This window comes from Ictidomys tridecemlineatus, chromosome 6, assembly GCF_052094955.1.
Source record: "Ictidomys tridecemlineatus isolate mIctTri1 chromosome 6, mIctTri1.hap1, whole genome shotgun sequence".
In the NCBI taxonomy this organism is placed as follows: domain Eukaryota; kingdom Metazoa; phylum Chordata; class Mammalia; order Rodentia; family Sciuridae; genus Ictidomys; species Ictidomys tridecemlineatus.
In genome coordinates this window covers 58255561-58270071 of record NC_135482.1, presented here as the reverse complement: position 1 = coordinate 58270071, position 14511 = coordinate 58255561, and the positions used below count along the sequence as shown (strand labels likewise).

The 14511-nt window shown below is 30.6% G+C and overlaps 1 protein-coding gene across 1 annotated transcript; it reads left to right on the top strand.

The window, feature by feature from the left end:
• Positions 1–9315: 9315 nt before the first annotated feature.
• Positions 9316–10394, top strand: LOC144378341 (olfactory receptor 6C70-like). The gene has a single exon (XM_078052366.1). The coding sequence runs from the start codon at positions 9438–9440 to the stop codon at positions 10374–10376; it is 939 nt and encodes a 312-aa protein (XP_077908492.1). The 5' UTR covers positions 9316–9437; the 3' UTR covers positions 10377–10394.
• The last annotated feature ends 4117 nt before the right edge of the window (positions 10395–14511 follow it).

The window sequence follows — 14511 nt, the reverse complement described above, 5'->3', positions numbered from 1 at the left end:
GAGCATAATTTCTCATTCTTTTGGTTGTACCTGATATAAGAATTCCACTGGTCTTGAAATCATATATGTACATAGTGTAATAATGTCTGATCCATTCTACAATTCTTCCTACTCCCATACCCTCACCCCACCTTCACTTTCCTCTATCTAAAGAACTCTGTTCTTAGCAAGCCCCCCTCCCTTTATTGTGAATTAGCATCTGCATATCAGAGAAAATATGCAGCTTTTATTCTTTGGGATTGGCTTATTTTGCTTAGTATGGTATTCTTCAGCTATATCCATTTACCTGACAATGCCATAATTTTATTCTTTTCTAAAACTGAGTAATATTCCATTGTGTATAAATGCCACATTTTATTTATCCATTCATCTGTTTGAAGGGCACCTAGGTTGGTTACATGATTTAGCTATTAAGAGTTGAACAGATATAAACATTGATGTGGCTGTGTCACTGTAATATGCTGAATGTAAATCTTTTGAGTATAAGCCAAGAAGTGGGATAGCTGGGTCAAATGGTGATTCCATTCCAAATTTTCTTAAAAACTCCCATAAATTCCTCATCTGTCCCCTACTACAGTTTTGAGATGGTCCAATAAAGATTGCACCAATTTGCATTCCCACCAGCAATGTATAAAATGTATCTTTAACCCCTCATCCTTGCCAACATTTGTTGTTGCTTGTATTCTTGATAATTGCCATTCTGATTGAAGTGAGATGAAATCATAGTGTTGATTTACATTTCTTTAATTGCAAAAGATGTTGAACATTTTTTTTCATATATTTGTTGATTGATTGTATTTGTGTGTGTGTGTGTGTGTGTGTGTGTTAAGTGTCTGAACCACTCTTTCTCACCCAGCATGAAACTCAGCTTAAAGTGTACCAAAGAGTTAGGCACTAGAACAGAGACCCTGTGCCTAACAGAAGAAATAGTAGGCCCAAATCTTCATCATGTCAGCCTAGGATCCGCCTTCCTTAACAAGACTCCTAAAGCACAAAAAGTAAAATCAAGAATTAATAAATGGGATTGATTCAAACAAAACACTTCTTTTAAGCAAAGGAACTTGCAGGAAGTCACACATGATATGTGTGTGGACCAGGTTGGCATGAAAGCCATTGACTGGGAAGATCTGATATCTGGCAACTCCAAATGGCACCCCTGCTTGTTTTGTAGTGGCACCCTTCCTCCATAGAAAACTTAATTAAGCTTTTTTAGAAATCTTCACCATAACTAATCTTAGAACTATGAGCAGAAGAATCTCTACATATGAATTTAATGTAGTTGAGCTTCCTATTTCCTATTGCTGAATATTACAATAATTAAATTTGGCCATGGTCTTGAAAGAGATCAGCACCTGGAATGCTGAACACCTCTTTGCTAGGTTTTTCACAAACATTTATGAAATGTCTAGGAATAATTGTGTGTGTGTGTGTGTGTGTGTGTGTGTGTGTGTAGAGTAATTTGTAAAGGTTTTCAAGGTAACTGTGTCTGAAAATGCAGAGTGTGATAAGAAAAACAGATTCTTTTAACTAGGCCTCCGGCCTTGGGCTGGGGCTTCATGGATAAGATTATATTTCAAAGATAAATAGAAGATATTAAATGGGCTCCATGGTACCAGCTGGCAGGGGGAATTTACGAACCTCTAACACCAGATATAATAGGTTTAATATTGAATAGAAAAGGAATTCGGTTACTACCTGGTGTTTTTTATGTAAATTTTAATGGGGAAATTAAAATTGTTGTTCAAGCAAATTCCATTACTCAGCTTTCTCCAAAAGACATCATAGTGTCAATTGTTTCCTTGCCTTGTCATTCTGCAGGGAAAGATTTAGCAGCTGGGTCCCCAAGAAGTTCAGATTTCCAGGTCCCCACACAGAGCATACTTGGTTCAATTACTTAAGCAAGAGTGCCCTCTATTGGATCTTGAATGTAATTACAAAATTTTCAAGGGAGTTACTATCCCAACCATGCCCCCAGCTTCTTTCAACTGCTAGAGCCATGAACCCCTGAACCCTGCTTCCTGGGCCTGAGCCTCAACAGAACGAGAGAGAGAGAGAGAGAGAGAGAGAGGGAGAGAAAATATCTCATTAAGCCATAAAACATATTCTTTCTTGCTCCCCAGAAATAAAAAAAAAAAATTAAAAAAAATCAACACTGTCTCTCAATGTTTGAATTACCTGCTATCTTACTATGCATATTATGTTCAAGGAAAGAAGTCACTACACAAATTCTGGATATTCTACCTCTCTATATTCTCTTTTTAAAAATGCATAAGGATTCAGTTGTGGTTTACTGTTCTTCTTTCTTAATTTGTCTTCACAATTGTTCTTTTCCCACATTATGAAAGACATACTCTCTTCTCACTCATCCTTAGCCTTGCTCTATAACTATAACACAGGTTCCACAGTATGAAATCCTAAGGGTACCAAAGGAACTATTCAAAATACTGATGTCCACGAAGACTTCTTTATTCAAAGTACCAATTTCAGTTCTTTTTTAAAGCTTGACTTTCTATGCATTTTTTCCTTTAATTTCCAGTATTTTTCTCATAGAAAAGGAGTCCAAGATTATAAATATATAAAACCTAGTTTGATAAGACAGTAACAAGGGTGGTGTACCAAGTTGGAACCAACAGAATATATTGTATTAATATTTTATTAATAATAGAAATATTAACAAAATATTTTAATTTTTGTGAAAACTCTAAACAAATCTCCCAACTTAAAGCAAAGAGTGATCTCTTCCAAATAATAACCAATTTGCCTTCATTCCATACACTCGAGTGTAATGATTTTAAGTAAAGTGAGGTGTTACTTTTCAATGAATATTTACTGAACAGTTTCATATCCTTGTTGCTTAAATCATGCATTTGGAAAAATTATATTCCATATTCAAATTTCTCTCTAATTATAATCCTTATGGGAATGTTTCTTGATTGCCTCCTAAGATAGTAAGTTTTTGGCACAATATCCCCATCCATCTGATCCAATTTGTTTCATGTTTTTATGGGATAATTTCCCTCCCAATCCCCCACCGCCACTGTCTTTCTCATTTGTTGTGCTGAGGCTCAGGCCCAGGAAGCAAGGTTAAGAGGTTCAGGGCTCTAGCAGCTGAATGAAGAAGTGAGGCATGATTGGGATAGCAGCCATTCTTTATTCAGAGATGGGAATAGCCCCTAGCCAGCCTCCCACCAACTCTCATTTCCTGAGTATTGGCACTTATGTAGTGAGCAGGTGGACTGGCAGCTATTGTGTTGTTGGAAGTATGGTATAATAGTCAATCAAGTATACTTGCAATCCAGTCTCTATAATTTCTAAACTGTCATGGGTGTACATAAATAATTTCCCTAAATTTTATTTTTTCAACAGTAAACTGTTCATAATCATGCTTCTCTCTTCTATTATGATGATTAAGTTAAATACATTTTATTAATAATTAGTATGGTGTTTCAGGTATATTAAATGTTCACACATGATAGGTTAATACATCATAATTAGTGATACTTCAAAAAGGTTGAATTTAGCTGTTAATCTTCAAATCACTGAGGAAAATACTGTTGCACTCATTCTCTAATGGCAACACTATGCAGACATTTTATTTTTTATAATGTTGAACAATCACCTTTAAAAATTAAGTAGAGATAATATTTATGTTAGGTACTTGGATGCCTTTCTCTTAGGGATATAGTCATATGTTGGGAATATGAATACATCCCTAAAGGAATTGTATCTTGAAAGACTTATTTTGATATCTTGGAACATATGTATTATCTATCCAAAACAACTTGCTAGTTTTCAATATCTCCATGATTGTATTGATATGATTATTTTTAATGTGAGTAACATAATAATATGTTATATCATCATGCTTGGAACAGTAAACCTACTGTTATTAAATAATAAAGATAAAAGAACTACTGGTGTTTTGTAGGTTGTTTTGAATGTTTTTAAATCTTTCCTGTTTTCCTTAGGGACCCTATCCCCTTAGAGTCCTCACAGAGAAGCATTTATGCCTTTTAAATAATTGGAAACTAGTATTTGCTAATTTCCAGAGAACTATCTCAGTTTTGATAATCTTTATGAAGGATTTTGAGGTGGGATTAATTGGAACTACATATTATCTTATAATTTATCTGGTGTTAAAAAGAAGATTTTATTAGAAATATTTATTATCCATTCCATAGATACTTTTATCTGTTCATGAATACAGGAGTTAGTGAAGAAAAACTAAAATATTAAAATCTTAGTTCTTATTTAAATTAACCTGAGATATTATTTTATGTTAATTTTGCCAACAAAATTAAATATTGTTTTCAATAAGTATATTTGTCTTTCATTGTGGCTACTCATGTATTATAGAGAAAAAAATATATCAATATATACTGATAAAGGTATGTAAAATAGTGATTTTATTTTTCAAATATTTAGGAATGACTACACATACAATGTAAATTACATAGAAATAAGCAACAGTTATTCAAACATGGTATTTTATCACTTCTATTTTTATAAAACATAAATAATTCTTTATTTGCTATATTAATAATCCATGAATGCAAGTACAAGAAGTTTCACTTATGTACTTGCACCTGCAATTCTAATGCTTTGGTGGTTCAAACCAAACATTGTACTGGAGAACTATGAAGGAAATGGTAATTATTTATTTACTGTCTAGATAAAGAAAATCTCAGAAATTTTAGAAGTCAACTAAACATAACAAAGTTGAAAGATATTTTTTTTCTAAAGTATGACTTCACGTGTTTATTTTTCTTTAGAGAGAGAGAGAGAGAGAGAGAGAGAGAGAATTTTTTTTAATATTTATTTATTTTTTTAGTTATTGGCGAACACAACATCTTTGTTGGTATGTGGTGCTGAGGATCAAACCCAGGGCGCACGCATGCCAGAGGAGCATGCTAACACTTGAGCCACATCCCCAGCCCAACACATTTAATTTTAATACATTTTTTTAAATGGGAAAAAATAACTCTTTTGAAAGTTAATTAATAAATGCTAATTGAATAATTTTCTCTTGTTGGAACAATGTTTCTTTCCTGGTTTTGAAATTACTCTGATATTCCATTTAACCTTCAGAAATGCTCAATATGTTTTGCAGAAAAACCAGATATAGAACACAGGCACAGTAGCAAAGTGAAAAATACCAAATGAGATGAAATCAAAGAGGAAAGTCAAAGATTAGTGTGTGTCTCTCTCTATGATCCACCATTTCCATCACAAGCTTGTAAACTGGAAAATTAATACAGGAGAGAAGAATCAGAGTAAAAAGAACTGAAAAAGAAAACAGTTACTAAACACTGAAAATGATAAATAACGTAAAGTTGGCTTCTTGAATTCATATAAGTAATAAGCTAAATCATGTAGAAGGAAAATATTCTATATTCAGCAATAATTTTTTAAAAAGTCCTCAGAATAGCAAAGAAACTGATTTACAAAATTTGATGGGAAGAAATTTACTTAGAATATTTTAATTTAAAAGAAGAAAACATTTTATATTATAAAATGGTTTTTTCCTATTTCAGTGTTCATGTTCTAAGCTCATTTGTAAATATCATTTTACAAATCAACTGCAAAAATTTGCTCAGGTTAAGAGGAAAATGAAGTGTACCATTTTTTTAAAATTGAAAAAATGGCTTTATACAGTTAGTTTCTGAATTTACTTATAGTTGTTACTTGCTATTATTAAATAAGTAAGCTTGAAAAAGTTTACATTGTATTTTATCATTCCCTTTGATAGAAGAGATACTAATAACTGCATGTTTTAAAAAATACAAGTGCACTATAATATAATACCTCCCTACAAAATAGTTTTGTTTTAAAGTGCTATTACTTTTGTATAACTTTGCATAAGTTGTAGCTATGAATACTATATGTAGGTATTTATAAAATACAGGATTCTTATAAAACTTTGTAATTTTGTATCTAAAATATACTGGAATACTTTTATAAGAATATATATCCACTTCAAAATGTGTTAGTATCCAAATGAGTAAATTTATTCAAATAATTGCTTATTTTCAAATATGTTGTGTTCTTTTTTTATTTTTTTCCTTTTTTATTGGTTAATAATAATTATACAAAATATTGGTATTTATTATGTTCTATTCATACATGCACATAGCATAATTTGATTAATATCATTCCTCATTATCTTCCCTAGTAACTTCCTCTCTCTGGTCTCCATTATATTATTATTATTATTATTATTATTATTATTATTATTATTATTATTACATTATGATTATATGTATTTTCAGGATTTATCATAATATTTTTCCACTTTAAAACCATACCACAAGGGCTGGGGATGTGGCTCAAGTGGTAGCGCGCTCGCCTGTCATGCGTGCGGCCCGGGTTCGATCCTCAGCACCACATAACAAAGATGCTGTGTCTGCCGAGAACTAAAAAATAGATATTTTTAAAAAATTCTCTCTCTCTCTCTCTCTCTCTCTCTCTCTCTCTCTCTCTCTCTCTCTCTCTCTCCCCACTCTCACTCTTTCTAAAAAAAAACATACCACAATATTGAGCTTATACATATTATGAGAGTTTGATAATTTTTTGAGAAAGATAAGATTTATATTGTTTATTCTAAAAAAGGTTTTCCCTTTTAGGATTTAAAAAATATATTCATATTACTGAACTGTTTTATTTTTGTAATAGTTTGTTTCTTATTGTGCATATTCTAAGAACCAAATCAGATTAGATATTTTATAAATGTTTTTAAAGAATAAATATATTTTATGTCCCAATCAATTTATGTATTTGAATTTTATAGTATATAATTTTTCTTTAAAATATTAATTAGTTATAGATTTCAGAATAGCACTGAATTGTAGTGGTGAGCATAGCATCAGTTTTGCTGTAGAGTTGCTATTTGCTATTATTAAATAAGTAAGCTTGAAAAAGTTTTTAAGTTTTGTTAAAAAAAATACTTCTAAGACTTAATCAATTCTTAATGCCTTTTTTTTCCTTGATCTTGCTGTGCTTTAAAAGCTCAATATTGTTTTAATTAAAGAATCTGTTTTACAAGATAAAATATAATAGGATTATATCTTTAGACCTTTATACTAATGTATACAGTAAAATGAAGATAAGTAATTACTAACTTTTGAATTATCATTATATAATTTAAGCTGAAAATAAACTACCTAGTATGAAATAACATATTTTTCATAGTACTGGCAACATTACAGCTTCTCATGTAAAATTAAACCAAAAATGTTTTCAACTGCCATTTGATATCATTGTTTTTCCTGGTATATACAGCTATTGAAAGTATTTAGGCATTCCTGCTTGGCAAAAATCATTGGGGAGAACAGAGAAATTTTTTTTGCAACAACCTTAATGTATTTTGACACACAGATGCAAACATGTGAGTACATTCTCTCTCTCTGAGTCTACCTTTACATATCTATTTATCAATCAATCCTATTGTATTGTATATGGGATAATATTGTATATAAAGCATCAACTGTATGTTATCTTGTGTTTGAACTTAATATTATAATTCTAAAGCTTATACATATTTTATATATAACTATATTTTCAACATTTTATTTGCAGCACAATGTTCCATTGAAAATGAACATACTAAGTTTTATTTATTCTTCATTTGATAGTTTTATCAAGTAGTTTTGCATTGCATCCATGCAAAAGAAGATTTTTGTGTCCCTTTTCTAAGTCTTAGTTATTTGGACATTGCTAGCACCCATTATTTTTTTCTGTATTTATTAGAAGTATTTCAATAAAATGAAAAATATTTCTTCTTAGAATATATTCTATGGTTGACTAATAGGCCAATAAAATGTTTAGAATTTATCAAAGATAGAAAATAGATTTTTATTTAAAATTTTAGTTTTCATTGTAGTTATTTTATGGTTATTTTCATAGTTTGCCAAATTATACTTGGCTATTTCCTCAGAAAACTTTTACTCTACCTTTCAACTTCTAATGTCATTTTCATAAAGATGGCTAGGAGATGTCCTTATAATTTTATTTTAAATTTAAAACTTTGTTGTCGACTTTCACTTCTAAAATTGTCTTTTTGCTACAAAAAGATGTATTTTTTCATTCTTTCCCCAGGAGTATCAAAGATTTGGCTTTTTTATTGATTTTTTTTCAAATAATACAAACAAACTTTTAAAATGCTAGGATATTGATTTTACTACATAAAGTGTCATTATTAGTATTTATCTAAAGAATATATTCATTTTTAAATCAAGTCAATCACAGTTGCATCCCAGTGAATAACTATGAATTTTGTAGGAGTTGAAATCAGGCTTGTAAAATTTTAATAACAAAAAAATTATTTAATGTGTCAACATTATATCTGAATTTAGATACTAAAATAAATCAGCATAATTAATCCTTCACTTAGAGTTAGAAAATTTGTAGATAGAACAGTTATGCTACTGAAAAAAAATTTAATGCTATATTTAGTAACATTAGCTTATTAACAGTGTATCACTAAACAAAGGTGCTGCAAATAGAATTTCTTACAACTTCCCTTGTATTTTTCCTTCATTGCATTTTTTTATATTTATTTTTTTAGTTGTAGTTGGATGCAAAACCTTTATTTTCTTTATTTATTTTTATGTGGTGCTGAGGATCGAACCCAGGTTCATTATGTAATTGATTTCATAATAAAAGTGGGACATTTTCTTTTATCCATAGGCTTCATATTTCTCAGCAGATTTCAGAGTCATGGAGCCCCTATCACACCTTTAGGGTTATATGTACTTAATATCTTTTAATTTTCTTAGATTCTACTTATATTTATTTTCTTATAATATAAAATAATACATTTTTTCCTTGGGAAATTTCCATGTTTTCATCAGTCGTAGAGAAGTTGCAAGAGAGAGGTACCAATAAGAATCTTAGAAATGTCACTTTAATATGAAATTTAAAGGTTCAGAATTTAACTGTAGATCTTAATTCACTATACTGGAATAATTGTTTTCAGATGAAATTACAAATTAATTAAATTATTTTGATTCTTGAAGCAATATTTTTATGAAATTATTTTATCAACTGGAAATATTTGTAATTCGTTACAGTTAACTGAGTTTGAATGGAAGGGTGAAAAAATCAGCTATTATGTGTTTTGTAGATCAATTTCCAAAAGAAAGTTGACTTCTACAATGTTTTTAAAATCCAAATGAACAGTTTGTGTTTTCTAGTTTCAGGTTATGCCTTCAACACCTATGGAATATTGACCCTTCAGTGGGAACATGGATCTTTCATGGATCTTCTTCTGGATATATAGCTACTCAGGTAGTTTCTAATTTTTTAAATTTATTCTAATTAATTATACATGATAGCAGAATGCATTTCAATTCACTGTACAGAAATGGAGAACAACTTTTCATTTCTTTGGTTGTCATATTTTTTTATTTCTAAAATTGATTAAAAATCACAAAAGAGAAATGAAGAACCATTCAAGACAGATAGAATTCATCCTCCTGGGATTGACAGATAATTCACAGTTACAGATTGTGATTTTCTTATTTCTACTTCTAAATTACATGTTGAGTATAATAGGAAACTTGACCATCACTGTTCTCACTCTATTGGATTCCCATCTCAAGACTCCAATGTACTTTTTCCTCCGTAATTTCTCTTTCCTGGAAATTTCATTCACAACTACTTGCATCCCCAAATTCCTAATCACCATTGTAACTAGAGAAAAGACTATTTCTTATAATGATTGCATATCTCAGTTGTTTTTTTACATATTCTTGGGGACTACAGAATTTTTTCTTCTGGCTACCATGTCCTATGACCGCTACGTTGCCATCTGCAAACCCTTGCATTATACATCCATCATGAACAACAAAGTTTGCCTTCAGCTTGTCCTGGGTTCTTGGGCAACAGGATTCCTGGTTGTTTTTCCTCCTCTGATTTTGGGTCTTGACTTGGATTTCTGTGCTTCAAATATTATTGATCATTTCCTTTGTGACATTTCTCCTGTATTACAACTTTCTTGCTCAGACACACATTTACTAGAACTGATAGCTTTTTTCATAGCTATGATAACACTCATTGTCACATTATTATTAGTGATTCTTTCCTATGCTCACATCATCAAGACAATTCTCAAATTCCCTTCAGCTCAGCAAAAGAAAAAAGCCTTTTCCACTTGCTCTTCTCATATTATTGTTGTCTCCATCACTTATTGCAGCTGCATATTCATCTACATAAAGCCATCATCAAATGAAAGAGTTACTTTATGCAAATGGATAGCTGTGCTCAACACTTCAGTCGCCCCTATGTTGAATCCATTCATTTACACTCTAAGGAATCAGCAAGTGAAGCAAGCCTTCAGAGCAGGATTTAAAAAGATACTTACTGCTTTAGAAAAATAATACAATTTATTGAAATAACAAGAGAAAATAATGAAACTTTGGTCAAAAATAAATTTGATCCATCTAGTTTAATAATTAGCAGCTAATATATAATTATTTATGTACTTAAGCTGGGTAGAAATTTGAAACTATTTCTTTCTGAATTTAACTTTGTGTTTTTCAATAAGAAAACTGTATTGTGTTAGAAATATAAAATTCAAAATTGATTTTCTTTAAAATCATATTAAAATAAAATGTATGAGAATCTTTGGTTGTATAATACCATGTAAAATGTTTTTAATTAAACTGGTCTTCTTAAGTAATTTTTAAAATATGGGTTTTTTTTTTTTTTTTTGCTTAAAAGCCACTTTCTTTAAAAATCTGAGACAATCAAAAATTTGCATTATTATTAAGAGTTCTTAGAATGGCATATGGGAAACTTTAAAATATATATATATACTCTTTTAAAAAATCATGCACAATATGAAGAAATGGTGAATCAGAGGAACCTCCCCAAGATTCTTGATATACTTGCTTTCTGAATATTCAAGACCAGTCACTTAGGCTTTACTCTTATCAAAGAGCTCTTACCAGTCAGAGCTGAGAACAAACAAACAGCATCACACAGACTCTCTCTCTAAGTGAAGTCAACACTTCTCTCTCACCAATAGGTTATCCAGACATGAAATTAGCAAAGATGCTTACTGCCTAAGACGGGTATAACAAATCAATGAACTTAACAGATATTTATAGAATATTTCATCCCCAAACAGATGCTTACACTTCTTAGGTACTTACGAAATTTTCTTCAAAACAGATCATATGTTATGTCACAAAAAAAGTCTTACAAAGTGTAAATAAATAAATATTTAAAAATAAAAAGATATAATCCCTTAAAGCTTATCAGATCATAGTGGTCTGAAAGTAGAATTGAACAAGAAAAAAATTCTACAGTAACTGCATAAACACTTAGAGATTGAGCAATATACTTTTGAATGATGAATGAATCACAAAAAACATCAGGATAAATATTTTTAAAAACTTCTTAGACGCAGAAGCACGTTACAGGAATAGCAGTGTTCTGAAGAAGAGTCCAGGAATTCAGGAGGAAAGCAGCCATTTGGATCAAAGAAATAAGGAGGAAAACAGAGACAATGTTTAGGCAAGGCCTTGAACTTCCAAATTACAGGTCTATAGAGTCACAAAACAAAAGACTTCAAACTATGAAACTGTGTATTCTAGCTTACAAACTCATAATGGATCTCCAGGTCTCTCTCACACACTGCAAGTAAGATAATGATCTCACGACAGTGAAACAGGGAAGGCAATGCAGTTGAGTTTATCTTGAAATACCCCTTTGAGTACAAGTAGACTAATCCTACTGGGTAATTCTGAGAACCAGGGTAAAATTCATATTTAAGAGTTCTCCTAGGGCTAGGGATATAGCTCAGTTGTTAGGGTGCTTGTGTTTAATCCCCAGCACCAAAAAAATAAAGAATTCTTCTACTCTGGCTTCCCAAGTAGACAACAAAATCAACTATTATGATAAAAAAAAACTGCAAAAACTAAATGAGATAGGTAACTGTGAATGAAGTCAATTTGGAAGCAGACCGAAACCTCATCCTATGCAAGCAAGGAGTCTGGAGACCTGAGTTAGTTGGATACCCAAACTGATATTTCTGAACAGTGAGGTGTTCTAATTGCATTCTCTTATCATAACATAATAATGCAATTAACTTGTATCACCAGTATGGACTCTTTGTTAACACACGTTTTATTGCAAAGATGTTCAATACTCCCAAAGACCAGCATGTATTCTCTCTATCAAGATTTTACATGTAATTGTATTTTTTCATGGATCTTCAACCTCTAGTAACCATACTATTTGAAAAAGAAATGTTTTCAGCATGAGGAGGAAAGAGGGAAAAATAGTTCCATCTAGAAAAATTTAACTGATTCACATCCTTCCTTCTTCCTTAGCAATTTTACATTTAGTGATCTTATTTCAGAAAGTCTTTGCTTCCCTCTTCACATATACTTGCTTACAACTCTGGTCCAACTTTCTTTGTTCATGAGTTATTGTTATCAAGGTAATTACCTTGAGAGTTTGGAATAATTTCAGCAGACTCTAAAGAAAATTAGCAGCAAAGATCTGTACTTGTATGGGTAGAAAATTTCCAATGATTCCAGCAACCTGGATATCACAAATCTTTTTTGAAACACAGGTTTCAAAAAAGCAAAGCCTGCTTTTTGATATCACAAGTCTTTTTTGAAACACAGGTTTCAAAACAAGCAAAGTCTGCTCTTGTTCCTTCCTATCGACAAACACATCTGCATACACATTTTTACACCCAGAATTGAATCACCAATAGAAGTTGCCACAATGATTAAAGAGCAAGAAGATAAAGATGCCATGCAGATTGCTATTCGAATGTTCATTCACTAAATAATTCAATAAATTCTTAGAATCAAACGTGAATAGATATAGAACATAACAGAGTCTCTGAGAAATTTCAAAATCGTTTGAAGAGAAAAGTTTAAAACTGTGTCTATGTAAAGTAAAAACAACAACATAAACAAATCCAAAACTCAGAAAGATCCCAAATAAACAATCTCATGATGCGTCTCAAGCTCCTAGTAATACAAAAACAAACTATTTATAAAACTAATGAAGTAACGAAATAATTAAGGTCCGAGATAAAATTAATGAAATAGAAAATTTTAAAACTACAAAAAATTTAATAAATACTTGGTTCTTTATAAACATAAACAATATTGATAGAACCTTAGCCAAACTAACTAAAAAAAGGAGAGATGAGAAAAATGAGAGATGAGAAAAGACATGCAATTATAGATGAAAAAGTACAAATCACCACATACATCAGTGGAATCCAGAGTCTCTTTAGTTACTATTTTGAAAACTTCTGGGAAATATTTAATATTGTGATATCTTCTTGTTGAATTGCTCTGTTTACATTGTGAAGGGAACTTCTTTGTCTCTTCTGATTCATTTTGGCTTGAAATCTGCTTTGCTGAATATGAGAACAGCTACTCCTGCTTGTTTTCAGGCTCTATTTCCATGGAATGTAATTTTCTGTCCTTTTACTTTCAGCCTGTGGAAGGCTTTGCCTCAGAAGTGTGCCTTTTGTACACAGCATATAGTTGGGGGTTTTCTTTCCTTTTTCTTTCAGTGACAAGCACACTGTAAATAGCTTCAAACTCTAACCTCTTTAATTTTGAGTATTTTATGCATTGTTCCCTTGATCTTAATTTCAATTTATATTATCATTTCTAATTCCTTATTTATTCATATTTTGCTCATTGTATATCATTGATAATTATATATCTTATATATATATATATATATATATATTATATTATATATATATATATTTATATATATTGTGTCTGTATTGATTTAACTAGTTTTCCTATTTGTGGGAACTTAAAACTTGGTGTTCCAATTAAGGTTCATGCATCTATTCTGAATTAGTAATTCATAATAAGTGACTTAATGTTTATATTGCTTTAAATTAAGTATATATTTTTTAAGTGGTGTTGGTCTGCTATATAAGAAAATAGCAACTAAATCTTTCCAATGATTGTGAAGATATCTTCAATGATGAATCATAAACTCCTGTTGATATAATCTTTCCCAATATTGTAATAAGCTTGGAATGCCTTATTTGGTTTAATATATTTTAGCATTTCTCTGTAAAATTTTGTTATTCTATTTTTTTTTAATTTTCATTGTTGCATTTATGCTATTCATTTTATAATTCATATTACAGTAAGAAAGTTGCTAGCACTATTGTCATATAATTTAACACATAGATAATTTACACAATTTAAAATATTATTTTATTTTCTTCCCTGGAGCAATATTATTTTCTCCATTTCCCTAACTAAGAAGTGGAGAAAAACTTAATTTCTTGGAAATTATATATTTTTTTAGTTTCTCACTGAAGGAAAACACAATGCATGAATTTGATTTGAAGTAATAAAGAGTTTAATAAAGGGGAGTTCAGGATGAAATGTTCAATGTCAATGAGAATGCTAATTGGACTAAAATGTAGACAGAAAACAATGAAGTAAGTTGGAAGCAGCAGTAAAACAGTCACGGAATATTTTGTTTTCCTTTGATTCATCAAAACTT